We start from the raw sequence: 26,815 nt of genomic DNA, 5'->3' as shown, positions 1-26,815 counted from the left end.
TGAACCCCAGTACTTCGGATAATTCAACATATATAGATCTATCTACAAAAACATTGTTGATTAGTAGTCCGCTTAAGTGGTACGCAAACCTTTATCATTAAAGTAATACAAAAAAACAAATTGAGTTCCACTGGGATTTTTCCATAATTTGCTCTGCCCTTCTGCATGAACCTAGATAATTTATTGCTGTTTTGTAGTTCAGTCTTTGTGATGCCATGGAACTGACCAGATTGTTGGTTGCAGTGCTGATACTTCTCTGCATTGGTTTCTTCATCTTCTCTACATGGAAGACGATGTACAGGAAACAGGGGCTCCCACCAGGTCCAACTCCCTTGCCCCTGATAGGAAACTTGCTGAATATAAAGATAGGATCATTAGTGAGTTCACTTATGAAGGTGAGATATTTTAAACCTTAGAAGTAAAGAATTCTGAGCCTAATATTTGATATAGTGCTAAATTTATCATTTTTTAAACAATTATCAGCACATGAACAGGTTATTACCCTGCCATTTGGACCTAACTGGACAAATGCAAGGTGATCCACACAGCTAGTGTTATTTCCTTTATAACCCATATACTCTGGGAACTTGTGTGGCCAGGTGGCTAAAGGTCATTTTGGAGATGAGCCCCACTGATTGTCGCCTGGGGCATCCTATAGTGCTTGATAATTTAAAGACTCAAGTCTTTGAAAACACTCCATCTGTGGATCAGAGGTATAGCAATCTCTTTGTGTGGATCATAACATTTACTGACTACTTCATGTCTGTACTAGCACATGAACAGGTTAATCCACTTCTCTTCCTACTCTCTAGACCTTGCTAGACAAATCCAAGGGTGGTCCACATAGCTAATGTTACTATATTTTCCTCCTGTATACTCTGAGAACTGATGTGGCAACTTACCTGGCTGGAGCAAATCTCTGGCTAATCAATGTCCAGGTGAAGTCCCCCTGTATTGTTTCTAAACATCACCTTTTTGGAGAGTCACCTGTTGGTGCCTTGTAGTATCTTATAGTGCTTAATAAATTCAAGCCTCAAGTCTTTGTCACCCCATCTGTTTCTCAGCTCTATGGTAATCTCTGTGTTGATTATAACATGAATCCTGGAATCCTCCTAATGGGTATGCTGTTGAGACGCCTCAATGAAAGCTTTTATCTATGCTATAAGGAGTCTTGTCACAGGGGCCACCAACACAATGTATGGGTTAATACTTTATCCTTTAAAAAATAAATTAAAAATGGAGGAGCACTGTGTGCAAATATTCTTGGGCATGTGTTCAGGTGCATCTAGCTTTGCAGTCAGCAGTCTCAGGTTCTGTGATTGATGCAAATCCCACAACTGAAGAAGGATCTGAATGATGCAAGCCGATTATTCAACATAGTGTTATGTACAATGCTGGTAGTGACAATATTTTTCTCTTAACTGCTACAAATCCAAATTGAATTAATTGCAGAAACAGGCTACCATTACAAATGGGTGCAGCTCACTAGCAAGTCTTGTGGCTCTGTAGGTAAAAGGCACATCTTGGAAAAACATGAGCTCTTGAATCTATTGTTCAGTTTGCAACATTAAAGAGATTTTTTTTTTGCACTGCAATGAAAGTGGAGGCTCTGGTATGAGTGCACCTTAATATTGTGCTCTGACATTGCCATCTTTTTACTGTGAATTGGATAAATACAACACTCCAATGCTGTGCCAGGCACTGTATTCGCTAAGCACTGACAGCTTAAGTTAGGTCTGTCAACCAGAATAGAAATTTATCAAATGTGCTTTTACTCCCAGTGACTCTCCATAACCAAGAACTAAAAATCATGTGCAAAAAGAGAATTAAAGTGCAAAATAAACATGACTGCACTTTGTAACTTTCCCTAAATGGGAGATACTGTTAGAGTGAATGATCTGCAACAGTTTAACGGTTAAAAATCTTAAAAGTGGCAATGCTCAATTTGTGTGAAATGTGTGTAACTCCAAGGGTAAGGGATAACAGTCCTTAAGGGTGACTTCTTGGTAATTGTACGATTACTGCATGGAATCTACAATATTTCAATGCTAGCGTGACAAAATACAGAAGAGTCCTTTCTCCTCTGCTGTATATACTGCAATGGTATCTCTTACCTGGTGAACCTGTCCTTGTACAAACACCTGTTATAATTTAACCAGGCCATGTTTTGTTTTGTTATGTGCACTCCTGCATTTTCATTCTGGCACTCAGACTTCCATCACAGACTATAAGTGAGCAATTCAAACCAATTACATATGTGCAAGGATATATACAAGAAATAAAAAAAATCTCCAGTATGGATGGCCTGGAGCCATTCCCTAACAAAGATCAGCCTAGTCAAGGAAAGTAAGTTGCAACCCATAGCTTTTTATGTTTCACACTGTATACAGCAGTGTTTCCCAACCTTTGCAACATTCAGGGACCCCTTGAAATAACTTTCAGGTCTTCATGGAACCCCTATCATAATTGCTATATCCAGTACATTGATGTGGTGGTCAGAAGAAAGAGTACATTCTACATTGCTGGCCAGTGGGAAAAATGTCATCTTTACAGAGGGCCAAAAGACCATTGGTATCTGGTAAACTAACCAAACTGCTCATTGTTAAAAACTGTTGTGGCTTGTAAACTTGCCGTTGCACCAATTTACAGCCTTGGAGCCCTTTTAAAGTATGGTGAGATAGTATTGGATCAGCAGTTTCCACCAATCCCAAAAGAGATATTAAATTAAACAATTGGGGATGAGTTGTTTATTTGCTTAGTGAGATCTTCAATTAATTTATTCTGATCTGTTCCAGAATTATGTTCTAGGCAGTTACAGGCAAAAAACTCTTAGCGCTATGAATGGCAGACCCTATCACCAAGCGAGGAAGGTGCAACGTTTCTTCTCCTTGATGATAAACTGGATTATGTTGTTGCCAGAATGACTGGTGGGAAGTAGGGATTCATACTCAAGGACATACTCTTCACGATACAAGAAGTGGCCAATTTAGGAGACCTGCTCTTGATAGAGAAAAGAAAAAGCATGCAAGGACCCTGGTTATCCTTGTACCTTAAAAACGATGGATAGTGACTTCCAGTTTCTGGATGTGCTGGATGCTTCCCTGTTTGCTCCTAAACTGCCTAAGGAATTTCGTAAAATAATGCAGCCATACTGGTTCTCGCATATCTGACAGGCAGGGGACCTTTTCTACCCACATACATAGCTCTAGATGGTGAAATTTCTCAGCAGGGACAGCTCGAACACCCACATCAAGGACAAGTTTCAGAAGTACAGGCGGTGCGGTACCTGTGGTGCAAATTGAGTCTTGGGTTTCCCTTCCCACCTCCAGAGTTAGTTTCTATGGACCCCTATGTACTCAGTGGCTAAACGCATAAATGTAACATATTATTGCTAGGCACGATAGGGATCAGTCCAGCACCTGAATTGTTGAATCTACTATACCTGTCAAAACCCTCATGGCAGTCATCATCCAGCGAGCAGAATGGCTAAGTGGTACTATGTGTCATTGATGTATACTGCAGCTCATTAAAAAATAATTATTCAATCTCTATGCTTCATATATACTTTATTAAATCAGCTTCATTGTGTTGTCATATATTTAAATAGAATGTGTCAGCAAGTGGAAGGTGGAAAAAGACTGTCCCACTTTCCCAGCTCTCATGAAGGCCTTGGTGGTTAGACATCTATGTGTCCCTATGTATGTAATAATACAGCCACCTTTTGTGAATTCTCCATAATATGAAATACAGTAACAGACACTTCCACAGTAGGGGCAGTGCAGACCTGGAGACTTTCCGCTCAAAGATCTTTACTATAAGAGGATGTGTACATTGCTTCTCATTACCTTTGTATTAGTAATGACATCACAATGATTTTCTTCCCCAGAGCTGGAATGACTAAATCCAATGCCATTTACAGGTTTCAGATATTTAATTAACCCCATTATGGACATGTCTATTAAGGCTGTCAATAATAAATTCATCTGTACCTGTAAACCCTTATAGCCCAATTAGGTCAATGCATGATTATGACTGTTCCTATAGATCACAACCTGGAATACCATTCCCAAGATTTTGTATTCCTTTTTACTTTCACTTCCTGACAAAGTTTTCCTTTACTTTTACTATCCTTATTGTCACTTTCACCTAACATTTAGTGTTAATATAAAAAGAGGAAAACCAAAAACCCCAGCAAATAATAATTTACATCAGGATTTTCAAATGCACAGGGACATTTTCTGACTATGCAAAGTACACCTTACCAAATTGATGGCTGTCTGTAGGAGAAACATTGAAAATATGTGAATAACCTGGCGCTAGATGACTGATGTAACCAAGTGTTGACTAAATGTGAATTTGTGGCCAAGTTTACAAAAAGTAATGTATTTAATTTGTGATACAGCTACATGAACAGTATGGCTCCGTGTACACCCTGTACTTTGGTTCGGAACCTGTTATTGTGATCTGTGGCTATAAAGCTGTAAAAGAAGCACTGATTGACCAAAATGAAGACTTTGGAGCTCGAGGAAAACTCCCAACAATTGACTTCACTAAAGGTTATGGTAAGAAATTAAAAAAAAAAAAAAAAAAAAACTACAAGAGAATAATACTTTTTTTTTTTTTTTTGTATATACTGTACTTTAGGTATTTGTAATGGTTAGCACCATTAATTGACTTGTCAAGTAAAAGGGAATTGCTGCATTTTGATGATCTATAATAATGATCCATCAGCATTAAGAATTTCATATTCCTAATTGTTTTGTTATAAAAAGTTTTTTTTCAGAACCTGATATTGTTTATAGCATTTAATAGCTCAGACTAAAAATTACAACAGAAATGAATAAATCAGTGCAGTTGCTCATCACCCTTTATTCCTCTCCCAACTCAAACATTTCTGGTTGTTGAAATAATACTTCTGGTACACAAGTTACAACATATGTAGCACAGTACTATCCCACACCTGACAACCAGTGTTGAAGAATGAATGGTAGAAGAGCAGTCAAAAATTGACCTTACAGGACATGTCTTATTTAGTGTATTAACATTATGAGCAATCGGTAAAAAGAATACCAAGCGATGAAAATTACGTTTCTTCATATGGTTACTGGGCTTACTATTTGCACTGTTAAAAAAGATAAAGCAAATTTTGTAACTGTACAAGTTTAAGGAGGACTTAAGGAGTAGGCTCTAGGAGAATTTGTCAGGAATGTTTTTGTTAAATGGCACACCAAATTGTGAATACCCTACTTTTATTATGTAGGGACAAATCCATATAAATTTAATTGAAGACCAAAGGTTTGCTGTTAAAGTAAGGGAGAAGACACTAGCAAACTCTCACTTGACAGAAATTTGTTTATTTTTTTATATTTACTATAATGAAATTAAACCCTGTTATACTCACCTGTACCCATTCCATCACTGGCAGCTCAAATCTTCGTCCCCTTCTTCCTAGTCTTGATTGACCCAACTTAAATGCCTTTTATCTCCCACACAAGCACATGGGAGTTCATTTAGCGGAGTATCCTGCTAACCAATACTAAGTTGCACATGAGCAGCTCAGTGATTGAGAGCTCCATGGAGCAATCAGGCAGGTAAGACGGCTTATTGCAGAATGGACATTGCCTGCCCTTTCTGCAAAAATCCAGGCCCAATCACATATTTGTTTATATGGAACTTAGTAAATCAGTGGGGTGGATACAAACTGTTGAAACTGGTAAGACAAGCACCAAATTTTGACAATCGGCAAGAAATTTAGTATGGCTGCATTTTTGTGCCAATCCCACAAAACATTTACATAAACCAAATGCCTAGTTAGTGGAGAGAAGGATTCTCACAATAAATGTGTAAAACAGAATAAGGGGAGGCCATGCATGATTGTACATAGTATTTCTCCCCTTAGTTTTAGCTTTCACAAGGCCATTCAATTTTTCATTGTATTATGGGGCTCATTACTTGGACTATGGCTGCAATGTACATTTTCTATATTCTTCTCCACATTAGAGTTTTTTTTTCCCCATTAAAACTTGCGTATACCAGTATAAACATAAAACATTAATATGAAGATTACACGTGTGTGTGGGTATAAATATTCAACAGATTTCTCTGCCTCTAACCATTTGTGTAGACATTTCTTTGAGTTATGTAACGTGAATTAAATCTTCCTAATATTCATCATTAATCAAATGATTTAATAGGTATGGTTGGTATTTATATTCCACTGGTTTGGAGTTTGCATTAGACAAGAACCTAAAAAGAATTTTTTCTGCCCAGGTATTAGTTTTTGTAATGGTGAACGCTGGAGAATAATGCGTAGTTTCTCAATGAAGACCTTAAAGAATTTTGGATTTGGAAAAAGAAGTATGGAGTGGAAGATTCAGGAAGAGGCCCAATATGTGGTGGAAGAATTCAGAAAGTTTCAAGGTTGGTATTAAAGCATGTACACTGCCCCTTCTAACTAATTTAGATGTTATTTTTCCAGAGGAAAAGGGGTAAATAGGTTTGTGTGACAGATGTGGTGCGAGTGTGCATTTATGAATTGGAAAATATGATATAGGAAATATTTGAAAATGTGCCAAAGCTAAGAATTGTTAATTAGTGTTGCTGTTTGGATTCCAACCAATCAAGAAATCTGCCCCAACATTGCATGTTTGGTTTAGTTCAACTATAAAAATTTGGCCACTAAATTTGGTTTACAAGGAGGGGCTACATAGTACCCTAGGACACTAGTGAGGAGCAAAAAGTTGAATAAATTATGCTTTGTGCTGGCAGCCTGTCCTTCTGGATACCTAAATCTCATGGTATATGCCCTCCCAGATCCAGTAAGACATAGGAGTGTTAGGGATGCAGTTTTTACTGTTGTGCAAGCTGGAAGTTGGAATGGGGCTGGTGATATTTTGCTATATGCTATCTCCCAGTACAGCATGTCTAGCAATCACTAGTGATGAGCGAGCGAGTTTAAAAAAAAAACCCCAATCTCGTGGCGAATTTGGCCGTTCTCGCTTACCAAATTTTAAGTGGGATTGGCTGGTGTAAATTTGTAGATCGAGGTCAAATTTGTGAAAAAAAAAAAAAAATTTTAAGTGTGCGAGATTAACCTCTAGTGCCCCGGGGATCGCAAGCAGAAGGATTCCCTACGAATCCTCCTATTAAAATTTCCTAGATCCTTCCGATGGTTTTGCGAAATCGGTTCACCGAAATTTTGCAAGACCATGTGAAGTTCAAGGAAATTTTCACAAGAATGCTGAAAGGCATTCTCACTCATTCCGGTCAATCACTATTTATTTATTTATTTATTTATTTATTTATTTTTTTTCAATCAACCGAATGAAATTTAAGAAAAAAGTACACTTACAGAAGAAGTGGAAACGGGAGGTTTAATCCCTTGGGCCCCCTCCTAGATTGCATGCTAGATTACATTCCAGCTGAGGAGTGGAAAGCCAAGTGTTTGTATAAGGAAATAGTTTTAGATTGCTTATGGTCTTATCCATTCTTAAATAGTTACAGCTTTGTTTTGCTAGTGGAGAATTTTTTACAAAAACAAGTACAAATATTACAAATTTACTGTCACGGTCCCTTCCGTGACTGAGGTTAGAAGATCAATGAGACAAGGTACACGTGAGGTTATCTGACGGTCTTTGTTTTTAGTTGTTTCTGTGTTGTTGTTGTTTGTAATGACCACACCTCTTGTATCAGCTGCAGCTGGTGGTCATTACTGCTCCCCCATTTAGTTTGGCCTCACACTTCATGCTATGCAGTTGATATTCACTTCTGGGATGTGAAGAGCTGGTGTGTTGTCCTCTTTAGGGTTCCTGCTCCTCTATTTGCTATTTAAGATAAGTTGAACTACTTTTGGTGTTTTGTTGTTCTATTGTTACTAGGCCTCAGGGAGACGCTGGTTCTTTCATCCGGGAAGGAACCAGTAGTCTCAAGCCAAGTCACTACTCCTAGGGCAATTCAGGGCTACTAGGGCCTATGTTCCAGTGTATGAATATTCCCACCATCAGGGGCTATTCATACTGTCAGGAGTCAGGGGTAGGTTAGGATGTCTGTAGGGGGGACCGTTTCCTTCTTCCTAGCCTTTGAAGGCCTAGTCCTTTGTATTTATCCTTCTGTTTTCCTCCCCTCCCCATTATCCGTGACATTTACCTTGTCAATTTTACAGGTTTGTTTCAAAGCCCCTGAGAAGGGGGGGGGGGGGAGGTCATGGGAACATGTCTTGAATGAAAATTGATTGCTAATAAAATTATCCCTGCTTTGTTCTATCCTAGGATATTTAAAGCTGATAATTTAATATTTTTTTTTCTTCACGACACCAGCTAAACCCTTCAAAACATATTATGCAAGCGTTTTGCAATATTGTATGTTCCATCTTATTTGGAGATCGATATGACTATAAAGATAAGAAATTCACAAAACTACTTTATATTGTGAATGAGGTATTCCGGCTTACCAGCTCTCCCTGGGGTCAGGTAAATAGTGAGTTATACAGTATAAGCAGGGCTCTGTTATCTTCTACAGTTGGCTGTTGTTTCCTTGGGGTCTAAACAGGGGCCTTTTTGGAAACTATCATAGACACCTGTGGGAGTTCAAAAAGGCACTTTAAGTTTGGCATACAAGACATTCTCAGGAAGCCATTGCAGGAGTGGGCAGATCAGGAAAACAATGTCCTCCACATATATATGAACACTCGGAGAAGATCCCAAGAGACATAGTTGACAAAATGATGAATACTGCTACAGAATTGGAGACGCTTAAAGGCATCACAGTGCCAGCCTCAGATTTTAAATCATTTTAAGGTCTAGGAACAATCAAAAGAAATCTGCAATTAAGGTAGTGGACAGCAATCAGATTTACAGTTCTGGAAAGATTCCTCTTTTTTAGGAAATGAGAATTGAGAGGAGGATTGAGACCCACAAGAATTTACTTGAGATTCTAAGCAATTTATTTTGAAATGTCTTCATTCCCAGGGAGACTAAGAAAATACAGCTGTCCAAATTAGGCTGTTCGTACCATCATAAAGGTTATGTGAAATCACTTCATTACACTTGGAGAAAAAAAAATGATCCAATTCCTTTAAATACAGGTAGTCCCCGGGTTAAGGACATTCGACATACGGACGACGTAGATACGAATGGGCTTCCCTGCTCGCTGTGTGCAGAATGGAGGCTTGCGGGGTGGTTTTCATGACTTGCAGAAGAAATCTTTTGCTAAACACAGCTGAGGTTGTTGGTGACCTTAGGGGGTTGAGCTCTTTCTGCAGCCTCTATAACTCTTTAATGATCAAGACAAACTCTGCAGTTAATTCTTTTTGCATATCAAAGCACAGCTTGCTCCACAAGTTAATTAATGTCAAGGCTCCATAAAGATTTATGTTTTGCTTTGTTTTTGATTAACTCACACCATACTACCTAATAATATGTTGTCAGTGAGGACTGACACCATACTACCTAATAATATGTTGTCAGTGAGGACTGACACCATACTACCTAATAATATGTTGTCAGTGAGGACTGACACCATACTACCTAATAATATGTTGAAACAAACATCTGTCCTAATCGCATTGATTAAAATAATGTACCTGTTCCGACTTGCATACAAATTGAATACAAATGTAAGCACAAATCTACAGTCCCTATCTCGTATGTAACCCGGGGACCACCTGTATAGATTTTATTCTCCCACAGTCATACACATGCTCCCTTTAGGACTAATCTGGGTGGAGTGAAAAGAATCCTATGTATTTGAAGTGGTTACTAATATTTAAATACATATTTTTGATCATGCAGGCCCATAGCATACTCCCAACACTAATGAGCTGCATTCCTGGACCGCATCACAAGACGGTCAGAATGACAGAAGAATTTATTGAATTTGTTGCTGAAATAGTGAACTCCTGCCAGCAGACATTGGATCCCAGCAACCCAAGACATTTTGTTGACTGCTTTCTAATCAAGATAGAAAAGGTATTTATTATATAGGTCTAACTTAGTAATCAGGATGTTGCTGCTATGGCTAATAGATGTTACCTTTTTAAATAGAATATTGTCTTTCGGATTTTGGGTAAAGAACTCCACAAACCATCCTCTGACGCTTGACTTCTACATTTCAAAACTACAAAGCAATCCATGTTTCCTAAAAGCCTTTTCAGATTTGTAAAGTCACTGATAAATGTTCCTTGCTACCTTCCTACCCCATCTAATAGGGAGAATAGAACAAAACTTTTTTTATTAGACAATCTTCAGGCCCAAACACTCATGTGGGAAGAGCTGGGGCATCATCCACCTAGTTAAGCTAGTTAAGTGTCCCAGTGAGCCCAATTTAATGGTTTATCCTCCAATTGTCTAAGGTGTCACTGTTGTCATTCTAGGGGAAGGATGACCCCAACACTGAGTTCACTATGAAAAATCTCCTGTGTACACTCCACAACCTGTTTTTGGCAGCAACTGAGACCGTGACCAGCACAGTGCGGCATGCACTGCTCATCTTCCTAAAGCATCCAGACGTACAAGGTAAATTTAGCTAGAGGATATAAAGGTGAAAACAATTGAGGCCGCTGTATCTCCAAACAGATATTTAGGTTTTTTTGCATATGCTGAACTAGAAATTGTCTGGTCAATCTCTCATAGACTATATTGTTGAGCTCTCCCCTCTTCAGTTTCTGTGTCTGCACACCTGCTTTTTCTTACTTTAAAAATGCACCATGAGTAAAAGGAACCCTGTTTAGGGTACAATGCTGTGTAATATATTGGCGCTATATAAATACTGTTTTATTAACACCTAGAGATATGCAAGGACATCATTAAACTGGATGAAGCCAATTCTGCTTCTGTATGTAAAATGTATAGCTCTTGTTAATGAACATTGTATTGTATTTTTATTTTCTTTTTATCTTGTGTGTATTCCTACCAGCTAAACTTCATGAGGAAATTGATTGAGTGATTGGACGAGACAGAATGCCAAACATGGATGACAAGCTAAATATGCCATACACACAGGCTGTAATCGAAGAAGTGCAGAGATTTAGTGACATTGGTCCAATCAATGTGCCACATATGGTGACAAAAGATAGAGAATTTAGAGGATATCATATACCCAAGGTAGAAAACATTAATAATATATGTGTGTGTGTTTTTTCAGCATTTACAACGTGCAGAAACATCCAATGTTCAATTCTGATAAAACTGAAAAGGTCTACTCAAGCTAGTTTCTAGTAGAGCCCTGATCCACCCCTGATGAACATTAGCCTATGATCATGCTCACCAATCACATATACTGTTCCAATGTTTTGGTAGAAGCAGCTTCAAGCCAGTTTTTAATTCGCACAGCAGACAACAGCTGCCTGTTACAGCTAATATTAATAGAAATACAAGCCTGGTTATTCAGTTTCAAGAACGTCCTCTCATTTCTCTTCCTCCACCCATGTTTTAGGAGTAGATATATGACCAAGAGGAAGCCTCCCTTTTTCGACTGAAGCCACTCCACCTGCATTGGGCACTGCACAGCTGGTGTTCCTTTTAGGAGAATGGCAGGTCTTCTTTCTTCTCATTCTTCTTCTATTTTTCCTCATCTGGTGACTGTAGCACTCTGAACCCTAAGATTTGTCTGTTCCAGCATGCAGACAACTGGAATAGTGTTCCTCCACATAGCTTCTACAGCTCCTTTGCTGTGTTTGTGGTCACCTAGGCAGAGTAGTATAAACATAGCGTGGAACCATATTCCTTGGGCATTGCAGTATGCTCTGTGGGGCTTTTAAGGTGCAAAGGAGGTTGTTGTTTACTATGTAGAGGGATTGTCCAAATAAAAGGTGGACAATAAGCAAGAAGTGTAAATGTAGGGGGAGGATGAAGGTGGTACAGATGTTCAAGTAGACAAATCCCAATAAACTATTGGTGGTACCACAAGTGGAGATGTACCACGTGTGCCTTGCTGCTAAGCTACCGTTGGCTTGACCCAAGAGGCAAAAGGGGAGGGCAATGAAAGATGAGATTGGGGAGAGAGGGATAGAAGAAATATAGGATAGAGAAGGGGGGAAGGAAAAGGTGGCGAGAGGAATAATCTATAAAGATGGCGAAAGAGAAGAGAATGGATAGGGGAGAGAGATAAAGTCTAAGGAGGAAAGAGGGATAGACGGGGGGGGGGGGGAGAGAGAAGGTGTAAAGAGGTAGAACCAAAAGAGAAGTTATAGCTTTAATACACATGTCACTCTGCACTGTATGTGATCTTAGTATGATGAATAATCACTTTCACGTCTTGATTCCTGTTTCTGTAGCGCTTGTTGGCCACCAAAGGCATGTTGCAGTTCCATATAGAAATGCTGTAGTGTCGATGCTAGTAGTCATGGCACTTCAAGCCACAGCCTTGGGGGCCATGATGGACAGTAGCCTTTAAAACTGAGAAAAATAAAGGTGAAATTCACCACCCATTAAATGGATTTTATGCAAACCGCAAATTTAACTTTTTAGTTCCTAGTAGACACGGTGCTGTCACATAATGACAAGTAGAAATTCCACAGGCTTGTAAGCCTGGTAAAAGCTTTCACATCTTAGGGCTTTGGTTTCAACGTGCCCTTTTATACAAACCATAGGTTCTTATTAAAGCACATAGACACTTTCAACAAATAAAAAACCTTCTCAAACTGTTTTTACTTTATAATAAAATCCCCCATCTGGGACCTTTTAATTGTATTTACTTTTTTTTTTTTTCTTTTTTTTTTTGTTAATGTGCTTTCTGTAGGGCACAGATGTCTACCTTCTGCTCTGCACTGTTCACCGTGATCCCACACAGTTTGCTACCCCATACAAGTTTAATCCCAACCATTTCCTGGATGACCACGGTAAATTCAAAAGAAATGATGCCAACATGCCTTTCTCTGCAGGTGAGTGTATCCATACATATCCAGTTGTTGTGATTTCATCATAGAATGATAGGAGAACCGGGAGTCATAAACGGGCCAATTGCAACCAGAGGTACATTTATTTTAATCTTCTCATGCAATAATCAGCTGGTTGATTATATCTAAAGTGAGTTTTTCTAAGTGTCAGTTGTTCTGTTACACTAGGAGAGTTGACTGTGCAACAACCTAGTGGGTCTCTCAGCCAGAGATTTCTTTGGACATGCAACAAATCTTTGTACAGGTGTGCAATAAAATGTTTTCAAAATGGGGGGGGGGGGGATGCTGCTTATCTGTAGAGCTTTTACAAACCTTAGAAACTGAAATACATTTATTTTGCAGGAAAAAGAATGTGCCCTGGAGAAGGTATGGCCCAGATGGAACTGTTCATCTTTCTCACCACCATTCTGCAAAACTTCACATTGTTTTGTAATATGGAAATCTCTGATGCTGACTTGGCTCCTAAATTGTCAGGGTTCCTAAATGCCCCCATACAGTATGAGCTGTCATTTATCCCTCGCTAGATGTATTGGACCCCTTATTTAAAATATTTCTGTCAATGACATCTATATCAAATAATTAATTTTTTTTTGTAGTTAACTCTAGTTATTAGAATTAATGTTGATTTGCATTAACCTTTTCAATTCAAAGAAGTACTCAATGGGGAAATTATTGGTGGCCACCAACATATTGCTGTGAGTTTGAGGTGGAAGTTTTTTGGGGAAAAAAATCATAACATTCTCTCTCTGCATTTGTAATCTATTATATGCATTATTACCACAACACTCTTTGGCAGCCATATTAAATTTTGTTTACCTGTTAGATCTGATAGTATAACATTTAAATGTTCCCCTGCCAGAATAATTGAGTCAAGGTTCTCCGAATTACCATTAGTTAAATTTCAATTCACTTATTTTTGCAATTGAGTGCCAGGATCATCAACAACCATATCATTATGTACAACTGATTTGTAGAAGTTCTTCTTCACTTAAGCCCTTTAGGTTCAAATACTAAAATAAATAGGACAGGAGAAGGTAAAGCAAAATTCAATGTATTGACTTAAAGCCCCAAAATATCTTCAAAGATCCCTCCCACATATACTCACAAGTGTTCTTGGAGATATTTGTACACTTAGAGCCACCCCTCAAGGGATACCAAAGAAAATCCAGGTATGTATTGGCTACAAGAATATGAAAGCAACCTGGAGAATGTATCCATGTGACAAATTTTGAAAAAGGTGGCTTTTGTCCCCTGAAATCTTGTTGTTGGCTTAGCCCTCTATCCTCGGGATATCTGTGGATTGGGATTGTTTGACTGGTGTGTGTGTGTATGCACAAACATGTTCTGTGTTGACAATTACTTGCTATGTATATCCTATGTGTAGGATTAGATAGACGGAAATCTAGTTAAAAAAAAAACACTGTTTTACCACCTGTGTATTTATTTGGTGTTTTGAATTAAAGCAATGTTTTTAACCTTTTTACTGTATGTTTAAATAAACAATTGATAGATGCAAAAATAATTTCCAGAGAAATTATTTTGGAACTCGGGAATTCCAGCCCAGCCAATCAAGATGGCTATAGGAAAAGGATTATGTAAATGGTGGCCCTCTGCAAAGGAATAGGGAAAGGTAAGTATATTGGGTTTAGTTCTGCTTTAAAATTGTTGAAAGCATTCTAAATGCTTGCTCAAAAAACATTTAAAATAAATAATCTGACAATGTGTTGTAATTGGGGGGCGGGGGGGGCGGTATAATCGATTACAAATCGGGTAAATTTGATTTTGTAGCAGCTTGTTTGGCATATGGTTTGCTTTATGAATCACATGTATATTTTATTATATTATGCCTGTCTTAGTTTTTCCTTACCCTTTTATAAACACTCTAATGACATGTTTCAATATACCCTGCCTATTTATATAGATCTCCTAGTGTCTGTCATCCAATTGTCTTTAGCGGTAATGCAAAACTTCATCAGTTTGAACTTTTACTTTTCTTTGTAATGTTCTTGTGTTTTCTATTTTCCTGTGTGAGTCTCCACCAGCCATTTTCATTCTTTCACATTAGATATGCACCTATTTGTGGATGGAGGTTTCTTGTTATAATAATATATTTTTACTGTAGATGTTACCTTTGTGTCTGGGTGGAGTGTATTGTATAAATTATCTCCTTTGCCCTTCTAGTTTTTGCTCTATTAGCTCCAGATCCTACCTTTTCTCTATATTCCCATATTATATATTCACTAATACAAATGTTTTTCTTTTTGTCAGCACTTCTTCACTACCCACATAGCACTGTGATTTTGACTATCTCTGTCTACCTTGAATTCCCACAAAACTTTTACCTTCTGTTGTGCTATGGTCAGTTTATCATGTTATCCTCCTTTACCAGTAGTCATTGCTTTCAAATGTTGTTAACATTAGGGATGAGCGAGCACGTTTTTAAAACTCGATCTCGTGACAAATTCGGCCGTTCTCACTTCTGAAATTGTCAGCGAGAATGGCCGATGTAAATTCGCTGAGCTCTAATTTGAATGAAAAAAAAAAATCGAAGTGGAACTGTAGAAGAACTCTCAATGAAGTTTCTCTATTGAGAGTTCTTCTGCAGTTCCACTGCAATCCCTGGGCACTAAAGGTTAATTAACCTCTAGTGCTGGGGATCTTCTGAATTAATGCAGCCGTAGCAATAGTTACCCTTTCGCTTGGTCTGATCACACACCTATCACCCATGATGCTTGTATTTCCCCCACTACTAACATAATTTGCAACTAGAGCTTGAATGGCTTCTTCCAGAAATGGGATGCCCTTAAATCTCAATTTTCTGTTGCTTTTAGACAAAATCTTAAAGACAAAGGAGGGGGTCAGAATCTCATATCTCTACTTTTTGGGAAGCCCATCAATCAGTCATCAGATACACTGCATTACTTACCAAAGTCCATTCTGATTTTAAACGTCCCACCCTCACACAGACATTGTGGACCCTTGAGACATTTTTGTTGGCATGTCTCTCTTTAAAACTTCAAGACTACTTCTATATGAGAAAACTTTATTAAACAAAGAAGAATGGAGAGGGGTTTTAAAACTTAGGGACTTACATTCTGTCTTGCATACAAAAACATAGAAATCACCAGGGAAGAAATTGTAATAGTATCTAATGGTTTTAAGACAGTTGTTACAGCAGGACAATGCACCAAGTGTCTTGTATTGATTTGATGCTGGTTCATCTAGTCTGTAACATCTTAAACATGCTTTGGTTGGAAAGCATGGGCAGCTCTACTTTGAAGAAGCCTTTTCACAGCTTGGTTGTGTTGGAGCATATTGATGGGACAACACATCCTAAACTCCAACTTGCACAACTACAGCTTCCTTTCACTCTGTTTCGGATTTTTCTGTGAGTACTGAGATGCTTCTTCTAAGCTCCTAAAAGATAGTTGTCCTTACTTGCTTTCCTGCTTTTTGCCTTTAATCTGGAGGGGAAGCAGATTGCAAAAATCTTCTGCATGTGGATACAGGGAACATTAACCATTTACCCATTTGTCCCTTCAGATTAAAAAAATTACAATTTATCATATTTAGCCACAGAAACCTGATTGAAATCCCAAAACTTTTTTTATTACAACACAAACAATAAAAAGCACATGGTTCCATTAAAGGTGATCAGTACGAGTACAGTCCAATAAAACAACACAAAAGTCTGCCTTTTCCTGGTTTATTACATCACAAAACCTGCACACACACACTCTTCCCAGAGCTGAAGGTCCAACTGCCTTAATTCGACCAGTTGGGAAAATATATGGTCCACTGAATTACTGAATTGGAAATCCACCCAACCGTGCTCATGTAGATTTCTTTTAAAACCAACCCCAATACATGGCTTTTTTTTTTTTTGCAAAACTCAATAGTGAAGATATTTGAGCTTATGTTAGATGTACTGAAGTCTCATGATAAATGTGCACGTACAAAAAGCATTATCGGCTAATTTGGCTAATGGTTTGCCTTGAGGGGTAGGCACACCCTTATCATTGAAGTGGAAAAAACCCAAGAAAAAAAAATGGGTTTCACGGGAAGTTATCCATACTTTTCTCCACCCTTTCAAATGAACCAAGAGACATAATTGCTGATCTGCCATAGAACTGATAGGATTGTTGGTTGCAGTGCTGATACTTCTGCAGCTATTACTTCATCTTCTCCACATGGAAGACAATGTACAGAAAACAGGGGCTCCCACCAGGTCCAACTCCTTCGTTGGATTGGAAACTTGCTGAACATAAAGATAGGATCATTAGTGACTTCACTCGTAAAGGTGAGATATTTTAAACATTTAAAGGGAAGAATTCTGAGCCTAATGTTAGATCTAGTGCTAAATATACTATCTATCTATACATTTACTATTTATTTATTTTTGAATGAATAAGTCTGATTTACTGACTGCTTCATGTCAGCAACAGCACATGAACTGTTTTTTCCCCTTTGCTTCCCACTCATTGGACCTAACTAGACAAATTCATGGTGGTCCACCTACCTGAGCACTGGTGTGGCAACTTATCTAGCTGGAGAAAGTCTCTGGCTGTTCACATGAAGCCCCAATTATGGTTTCTAAAGGTCAAATAGGAGGGGAGCCCCACTACTTGTCGTTTGGGGCATCTTATAGTAATTGATATTTTAATGTCTTTGGAAACACTCTATCTGTGGCTAAGAGGTATGCCAATCTCTATTTGTTTAGGTCATACCATAAATTCTGGAATCCTCCTAATGGGTTTGCTGGTGAGACAACTCAGTAAAAGCTTTCTATCCTTTATGCATGCCATAAGGAATCTTGTCACTGGGACCACAGGCAGAATGTGTGGTTAAATACTTTTTCCTTAAAGGAGAAGGCTTGCTGCAGAACATTGTGTGCAGATATACATTTAGGTACATCTAGTATTGCAGACCAAAGTGCACAGAGTTTGTCAGGTTCTGTGTTTGCTGCAAATCTCACAAATGGGGCAGGATCTTAATGATAACAAGTAGATCTATTTATGTTCTGATGTTAGAGCCATCGTTCAACCGTGCTTTTTACAATGCTGGAATTGACAATGTTTCTTTATGCTGAATGCTAGAAACCAAAATTTAACTCACATGGGGTAAAGAACCAGGCCATGTGGAAATGACCATTACAGGTGGGTGCAGCTCTCTACCCAGTCTTGTGGCTCTGTGGGTAAAAGGCACCACTTCGGAAAACAAAAGGTCTTGAGTTTAATTTCCTTGTTTGATTTTGCATTATTGAAGAAGCTATTTTGTTGAGTTTAGTAATGTAAGGGTGGAGGCTTTTTGGTGAGTGCATCACAATATTGTACTCGACATCCCCACATGTAATTTGAATAATTATACCATTCCAGTGCTGTACCAGGCACTGTATTGGCTAAGCACTGACAGCTTAAGATGGGTTTCTTGGCCAGTATGGATAAATATCAAAATTTGCTATTATTTCCTGTGATTGTCCAATAACAAAGAGCTAAAAATCATGCACAAAGAGATTAAAAGGACTGAAATTTGTACATTTCCCTAAATGGGAGATACTGGTTGGGTAAAAGACTTGCAAGAGTTTAGGGGTTTAAAGCCTTTAAAGTGACAATGCTCCATCATTATGATATGTAGGCAACTGCAATAGTAGAGGGATAACAGTCCTAAAAGGTGTCCTTTTGGTAATTTTATGGTTTCTTCATTAAATTTTCAATCATTTTTAATGTTAACATTTTCAGTAAAGTATTTTTCCAAAAAGCTGATAAAGCCAATGGTCTGTCTTCTCTCCTCAGGTGTATACAATGCAGTGGTGTCTCTTACCTAATGATCCTTCCATGTTCTTGTACAAGCACTTCCTGGTATTAGGTACCATGTTCTAACTCGCAGTTACAGGCAAAGAGCACTTAGAATAAAGTGGCAGTTAAAGTAGAGTGCCTTAAGGGAGACCAGAGCTTTTTCAGTGATAAACATGATTATGCTGTATTCAGATTGAACAATGGAAAGTAGGGATTCATACCTGAGGACAGAATTATTATGATATCAGAAGTGGCTAATTGAGGGAAACCTGCTTGCTACTGCATTGAACCGGCATCCTTGCTGAATTGCTGAACCCTACTATACTTGATTATTTATAGGTATGGTAGGGTTCTGCCTGTCCCTCCAAGAAATTGTAATAGCAATCATTGAGCAATTGTAATGGCTGAGTAGTACTGTATCGGTCATTGATTCAGCTTACCTATATGTTTGACTTATGCTGCAGAATAAAAAAAACAAGCAGTCTTTACAAGTCAGTAAGTCACCTTGGTATGTAAGCAGCCAAAGCATTTTCCCATTGTGGTGTTTTCAAATGGATAATGTATCCACATTGGGGAATGCGGAAGGGGGCTGTGTCTCTATTACTATTCTGGGTATAAAATTTTCTTGAAGGCTCTGGTAGTTAAACATCACTGTAATTCTATTTTCTGTGTTCCTATGTTTGTGATACAACCACCTTTTCTGTACTTTCCATAATTTGAAATACCCATTATCTCTTGTTAGTGTATTCTTCATTTGTACTGTAGGAGATGTACAGACGTGGGGATTTTAGCTGAAAGATCATTATTATGGAAGTAAGAGAGGCCCGTAGCCATAAGAAATTAGGTGCAGGGCCTACATGACAGGATGCTAGGCCTAGCCCAGGGGTGTTAAGGATTAATAAAATGAAGTAAAGCTAGGAGGGGCTGTGCTAGTGTGGAGAGTGAGGTAGGAGATTATTAGACATAGGACTAGTTAAAAGGGGCAGGAAAGAAGTGAGAGGCCCTCTTTTGGAAGAAAAAGGTTTCTGTTAGGATGCTGGTAGGGAGAGAGAAGGCTTAGGGCCGCTTAGCTTAAGGGGCAGCAGCTTGACGTGTGAAGCCTGGGTGCAAGCTAAAGTAGCTGGGGTGTCGGGGGGATTTTGTGACCCCCCCCCCCCTTGGTTAAGTTAGCAGGGCTGCGGCCTCGGAGGCACAGGCCTCTTGGGTGCCTGGAGAGGGGGGGCTGATCAGAAAGCTCAGGGATTACATAGGAGTCTCTTGAGGGACCCTTCCAGCTAGCCAGTTGGGTTGCGGGGGTCTTAGGTAGGGAGCAGTACAGGGAGGAATCCCAATCCATGGCAGAGCGAACGGGAAAGGGCTGCAGTGGTCAGGATGGCCTCTTTCAGCAGGGGCTGCTTCATATTGTGGGGTGCCTCTGGCTAGCTGGGTTGCGCGGGGGGTCTGTGGCCGACAGGGAGTTTGAAGCAGGGGTCTTCGAGAAAATGGGGGAGAGCAAGGGGTTCAGGGGCGGGCGAAACAGCTACTTCTAAGGCAAGTAGTTTTGGGGGGTGTGTGAGTGGACATTTTGCTCTATTACAGTTAGAGCTTTTATTTTGTTAGTTCAGGGACAGCTTTGTGAGAGGGGGGATCGGCGGTCAGCAGGCAGATAGATCGCCTACTGTGTGAAAGTTAGGGGTTTGTTAATTTGGAGGAGGGTTTAGGTTCAGGTAGAAGGGCTCGGAAGTGGTGGGGCAGATGGGCATGTAGTTTGGAAGTAAGGTGGTGGGGGAGGAGATGAACCTGAGAAACGGGAGATGGCACTAGGAAGGCGAGGCCTTGGTGTCAATTCTGGGGGAAGATATGCTTTATTTCTTTCTGGCAGCCATCCTGAGGATGGTATATTTTAGTGCTCCCTGTTGTCAGTGCTGTGGGATGGTATACACTGGTTCTCCCAGGTATAAGTGAGGCGGAATGGAGCTTGCAATTACTCCCTCCTGTAAGTACCGTGGGATGGTTTACACTTTCACCTGGGTGTCAGTACAATGGGATAATGTTTTCTATTGTTCTGTGGGATGTTATTTGCTATTACTCCTTGGTTTCAGTACTGTGGGATGGTATTTGCTATTACTCCCTGGTGTCAGTGCTTTGGAATTGTATTTGGTATTATTCCCTAGTCTCCATGCTGTAGGATGGTATTTTGTATTACCCCCTGGGGTCAGTGCTGTGGGATGTTATTTGCTATTATGCCCTGGTGTCAGTACTGGGAGAGTGTGTATGCTATTGCTCCCTGGTGTTGGGGCTGGGGGATGGTTTACACTATTTATCCCAGGTGTCAGTATGGTGGGGATGGTATTTGCTATTACTTCTTAGCGTCAGGACGGTGGAATGGTATTTTATATTGCACCCTAGGGTCGGTATGGTGGGTTGGTATTTGCTATCACTCCCTGGTGTCAGTACTGGGGGAGAGTAGGGGACATGAAGGTAGACTCTAGTACTCCCAGGGTTCATTGCTGTGGGATGGTATTTGCTATTACTCACAGGTGTTGATACGGCAGGATGGTATTTGCTATTACTTCCTGATACTCTGTTATTCCATGGTGTCAATACGGTGAGTTGGTTTATGCTATGTCTCACAAGGTTAGTACAGTGGGAAGGTATATTTTATTGCTCTGTGGTGTATGTACTGAGAGATAGTATACTCAAATATTAATCTTTGGGGGTCAGTTATGTTATGTACATGCTCTTTTACTCCCTTGTGTCGGTTATGTTCCTCCCTAATTTTCAGTGGTATTGGAGGGTATACTCTTTTACTTTCCAGGGCCAGTGGTGTTGAAGGTGTACGTTATTGCTTCTTAGGTCAGTTCTGTGGGTTGGCTGAGTCGGGTCCTTCCTAACATCAGGGTTTGGATAGTATAATAAATTACTTGTTAGTGTCCGTACGGGGGTGGGGGGCGGTTGTTTAGTCTCTATGGTGTCAGTGGGTGGGAGGGTATACGCTATTACTGCTTGGTTTCAGTACTGTGGAATTGATTTTGTACTAGTTTCTCCCCAATGTCAGTACTGGGCAGGGTATACGCTATTGCTTCTGAGGGAATTGTGAGGGTGATTTACTCTACTTCTCCCCTCTGGCTATTATGGCAATGTGTTGAAATACTGGTGCATTTAGATTTTTACTTTTTTGCTTAGTACCTTGTGTGTGTGTGTGTGGGGGGGGGGGGGGGTACAACATGGTTGCTACAAATTGTCTTGTTTCAGTGGACTAGGTTTTTTTTCTAGTGACTAGTTTTCTTATATTAGGGGGTTGTGGGGGGGCGTGTGCTGTGGCCAGCCTCTTTCTGGGGTGTGTTGTGAGAGGAGGGTGAAGTTGCGGGACGGGGTCTGGGAGGGTAGGTCCATGGTGGTTGTTGTTGTTCTTTGGTTGTTGATTTAGTTAGCAGGTGCTTCTGTGGTTGGTGGGGTATGAGGAGGCAGTTAGCAGAGAGAGGGCATGTGAGTAGCCCCTGGCATGGTAAGGTTCATCCCGGGGGAGAGGGGGCAGTTTAAAGGTGTCGGCTTAGGGTGCCTGGGTGTGTTATGGTCTGGTTGGAGATGGTGGCCAGGACCAGTTGGACTGGCGCCCGCTTGAGGGCAAGGTTCAACACCCAGAATGAGGTAAATACTGTGGTGGGCCGAGAATGGGGGTAGCGTAGTGCTACATCATGTGTTGGCAAGTTCGTGGCAGGTGAGCGGCTCCTTGGCAAGGTCTCCATGCTAGGGTGGGCTATGATTTGGGTAATGTTTCAAGTGGGACATATTTGGTGCTGCTAACCCCCCTAGAAGTAATCCTGAGTGTGATTCGGGGTGGATTTTACATGCAAAAAGCGGTAATCCCCAGTCACACTCGGGGTTACTTTAGAAGCCCTCTTACCTTTGCCTCGCATTCCAGCGGTGATCCAATGGTCCCGATGTGATGCCGGTCCATCGGGGGCCGTGGCCGGGTGGGAAATTTAAAGGCAGATTATAGAGTAATCTGCTTTTAAATACCACCCAGGTTCGGCCATGCCGCTGCGAGGTGATGTATTGGGGGGTGTGTCCGGGCTGGAAATTTAAAAGCAGATTACAATGTAATCTGCTTTTAAATAGTTTTTACAGTAAAAAACACCACACAACATGAAATAAAAATAAGTAAATTTTTAATTGTATATTTTATTTTAAGATTACATTGTTGTCTAATATTTCATTATAATTTTTTAAATTATTTATAATTATGTATTATATTATATTTTGTGATTATAATAAATTAAATATAATTATCATACCCGGGAGTTAATCCTAAGAATTACAGGCCCACAATATAAACAAAAATTTCTGTGCAAAAAAATTATCATCACTTTTTGCATCAAAAAACTGACAGAATTAGAATGCTAGGGCGGTTAAGCTAGTTTTCGAAGTAGCGGCTGGAGTGAATTGGTGTTTCAGTTTGGTCAGTTACAGTGGCCTGGACCATTTTGGGTAGCGCTACATCATGTGTTGCCAAGTTTGTGGGGGGTGAGTGGCCCCTTGGTATGGTAGGGCTTCATGCCAGGGTGGGCTATGTTTTGGGTAATGTTCCAAGTAGGACTTAATTTGTGCTGTTAGACTGGTTTTCGAGGTGGCGGCAGGAGTGACTTGGTGTTGCGGTCTGGTTGGTTACGGTGGCCAGGATCATTTTGGACGGGCGCTGGCCTAATAGAACGATTCAACACAGCTTGGAGTATGGTGAATATTGCCACAGCTGCAATCATTGAGAAGATGCCCAGCACAGGAGAACCTCCTGACATTGTAATATAAGATCTCTTACAAATGATACATTTGTATCTGAAACAAATGTATAATTTGTAAGAAATACTTATTTTACAAGGTTAGGAGGTTCTCCTTTGCCAGGCATGTTCTCAAAGACTGCAGCTGTGGCTGCATTCATTGAGAAGAGTGTACGATCCCCGGGGCACTGGAGGTTAATTACCTCTAGTGCCCAGGGATTGCACGAACAGGAGGATTCCCAGAGCTGCATTTAGCCCTGGAAATCCTCCCTAATATTTTAATAAGGTAATTAAGGTAATTTAACCTCTATTGCCCCGGGGATCGCAAATAGGATGATTCCCAGGGCCGAATGCAGTTCTGGGAATCCTCCTGTTTAAATTTCCTTTTCTGATGTTTTCGCAAAATTGTTTAGAGAAAATTTTTGCGAGAATGCTGGAGGCATTCTCTCTCATCCCTACCTTGCAATAGATGTGAATTATACAAAAATGAATAAGTCATCTGTGCTACAGTTATGTGCACATCATAGCTCAGCACTCATTGATCAAAATGATAACTTTGAAGCTCGAGGAAATCTGCCAACACTTGAATTCACTAAAGGATATGGTAAGAAATTAAAACAAATTAAAGTATTTACTATGGTTGGGACAGGTATAAAATTGCCTTTTTTGTCAGATAAATAGGAAATACTGCATATTGATGCTGATCTATAATAATGATTAACCAGCATTAGGATATTCCTACTTAAAATACAAAAAGCGTTTTTTCAGAGCCCAATATTGTTTAAAGACTCATTAGCTTAAGCTGAAATCTACAAACATAAGTGAATGAATCATGACAGTTACTCATTCCCTGTCTTTTGGTGTTTTATACTGATTCCATTGTAAAAAGCCTAATGTTTACAGAGCTCAACAGTTCAAGCTGAAATTTACCAACACAAATGAATTAAAAAGGAGCAGTTACTCCCCCTTCCCCCTAAACAGTTCTGATCATTAGAATAAACTATAATTTAATAAATCTATAATTCTTTATAAAAAAAAAAAAACAAAAATGAAAACTAAAAAACTAGTACTAAAGAATGGAAAGCAGAATAGCCGCCAAACACTACAACCTTACAGACCATGTCTCATTTAATGTACATTTAACAAGGACTTAAATTTAACAAGGACTTAGTAGGCTCTGGGAAAGGAGGTTTAAAACTTTGTCAGGAATGTTACTGTTAAAAGGTACACAAAATTGTTGGTACTCCACTCTAATCTGTATGGACAAATCTAAATAAATTTAAAGGTGGATTAAAGGTTTTTGTTGTCAAAAGTAAGGGAGGGGACAATGACAGCGTAAGGTACTTATTTACTTATGTACTTTTAAACCAAGTCACACTTGCCTCTCCTCTTCTCTTCAGTCGCTGGGCACCATTATTTTCTTCATTCTCTTCCAAGTTGCAATGTTCTGCCATCTTAATTTGCTCAGCAACTGTTCTATTAAATAAAGCTGCCCATGAAATAAATCCGGTGGATGTGTACAAATTGGTGTGTAAAATTCCAAGGGGTGTGCACAACCAGGCGTTTACAATGATGTCACACCTGTGCTTGTGTGTGACTACTGCATGTCATGTTCTGCAGCCTTACATTTCTCAGTATATAGTATAAATCTTATATCAGTATAAATCTTCTAAACAGCAGAAACACAGGAACCCTCATAGCTAGCAGTATCCCAAATTTCATCTCCCCACCTTTAACAAGATTCAAAATATGGGGGTCTTGATTTCAAAAACTAAGGGTTGCTGTTTTAAAAGTGGCTCTTTTCTAATGTACGTCTAGAAGCCCAAAATTAAACATACAAATTATGGACCCCTGGGCCCACTTACATAGCAAGGGCAAGAGCGACACCTAAATTTATACCTACCTGTCACAAAACTAGAACTGGTAAACTATACTACCCTGTCCACTTCCTTACACATAGAACCCCAATTTCTCTGTAACAGGGCAATGTAAAAAAAAACAAAAATGTAGGTAGAAGTGGGGGACCTATGACCAACACCCCCTAAAATTTAATTGCCATGGCTTTGTCAGAACATAAATTCTGCCCTTCAAAACGTGCTGCCCTGTTAAACATAGCTGGTTGCTTCTATCACCCGAACCCCAATTTTTCTGGAATAGTGGGGTCCAGGTAAACAAAATTAGAGGTGAAATAGGGGGCATCTGTGGCTAACACAATCTAAAATGTTGTCAATAAGGCATCATCAGAACATAAAAATAAACTCTGCCCATCAAAATTAACTTACACATTGCTGGAGGCTTCTAATGCCTGAACCCCAATTTCTCTGAACTGACCTGTTACACAACTATTTCTCTCATTAATTAAAGATATAACTTTACAGAAGGGCTGACACCCATACAGTAATATTCATTTATGAAATATTTTTACTATTGTAAGTTTTCTAATGTTGAATTTTTCTAATAACCCCATAACATTGTGCAAAATTTCTTGTTTTTTTGTAAAAGCAATAGGGTTCTTCCATACCACATATGGGAAATAAATGATCAGTAACAAACCAGCTTAATGTTGCTTATAGTTTAGTATTCAGACAGACAAACTACTAATTCCACTGTTTGATAGTTTGCATTAGCCACAGCTTTTTTTTTCCTGCCCAGGTATTATTTTTTGTAATGGGGAGTGCTGGAGAATAGTACATAGATTTTCAGTGAAGACCTTAAGGGATTTTGGATTTGGAAAAAGAAGTATGGCATGGAAGAAGATTTAGGAGGAGGCCTGATATGTGGTGGAAAAATTCAAAAAGTTTCAGGGTTGGTATAAAAGCATGCACATTGCCCCTACTAAATAGTTTAGATGTTATTTTAGAGCAAATAAAAGGGGGTAAATAGGTTTGTGTGACACATGGGGTTGTCGTGTGGTGTTGGGGTTTATTTATAACTTGTAGACATGGGAAACATTGAGAAAATGTGTCCAGTCTGAAAATGTGTTATTGTGTTGTTTTGAATTATAGTGTTTATGTGGTTTACAAGGAGAGCTATACCAATAATAGCCTAGGGCTCTAATGAGGAGCAACAAATGGAAAAAAACTGCTAGGTTTTTGGATACCTAAATATCATGGTCTTTGCCCCACTCAGACCTTGTAAAAGAAATATGCAAGCTCCAGCCATCCTATGTACTGATTTGTTAGGTGGGGCTCTGCTGCGTGTAAATAGAAAACACTGGGGGTTGGGGCTGCAGGTTTTACTGTTGTGCAAGCTAGAAGTCGTGTTATGCAAGTATATGGCATTGGCTATCGCCCAGTACAAGCATGTCTAGCCATCACTGTTCTTTACAAAAACTTTTCTCTCACTACATGAACAAGAACATGTCCCTGTCA

At 39.5% G+C, this 26,815-nt stretch overlaps 1 protein-coding gene and 1 pseudogene across 1 annotated transcript in view; both read left to right on the top strand.

Moving 5' to 3' along the window:
* Positions 1-215: 215 nt before the first annotated feature.
* On the top strand, positions 216-14,359 carry LOC140343528 (cytochrome P450 2G1-like; annotated as a pseudogene).
* A 2,658-nt stretch (positions 14,360-17,017) lies between these two features.
* The window catches only part of LOC140343387 (cytochrome P450 2F2-like), a 39,621-nt gene continuing 29,823 nt past the window's right edge, over positions 17,018-26,815 (top strand). The window contains exon 1 of the mRNA XM_072430043.1: positions 17,018-17,192. Within this exon, the coding sequence (XP_072286144.1) occupies positions 17,093-17,192 (100 nt within the window). The 5' untranslated portion in view covers positions 17,018-17,092. The remainder of the gene's footprint in view (positions 17,193-26,815) is intronic.

The sequence above is a fragment of the Pyxicephalus adspersus genome, chromosome Z, assembly GCF_032062135.1.
Source record: "Pyxicephalus adspersus chromosome Z, UCB_Pads_2.0, whole genome shotgun sequence".
Classification (NCBI taxonomy): domain Eukaryota; kingdom Metazoa; phylum Chordata; class Amphibia; order Anura; family Pyxicephalidae; genus Pyxicephalus; species Pyxicephalus adspersus.
The sequence above is the reverse complement of the archived record's forward strand: the minus strand, read 5'-3'. Positions and strand labels throughout refer to the sequence as shown.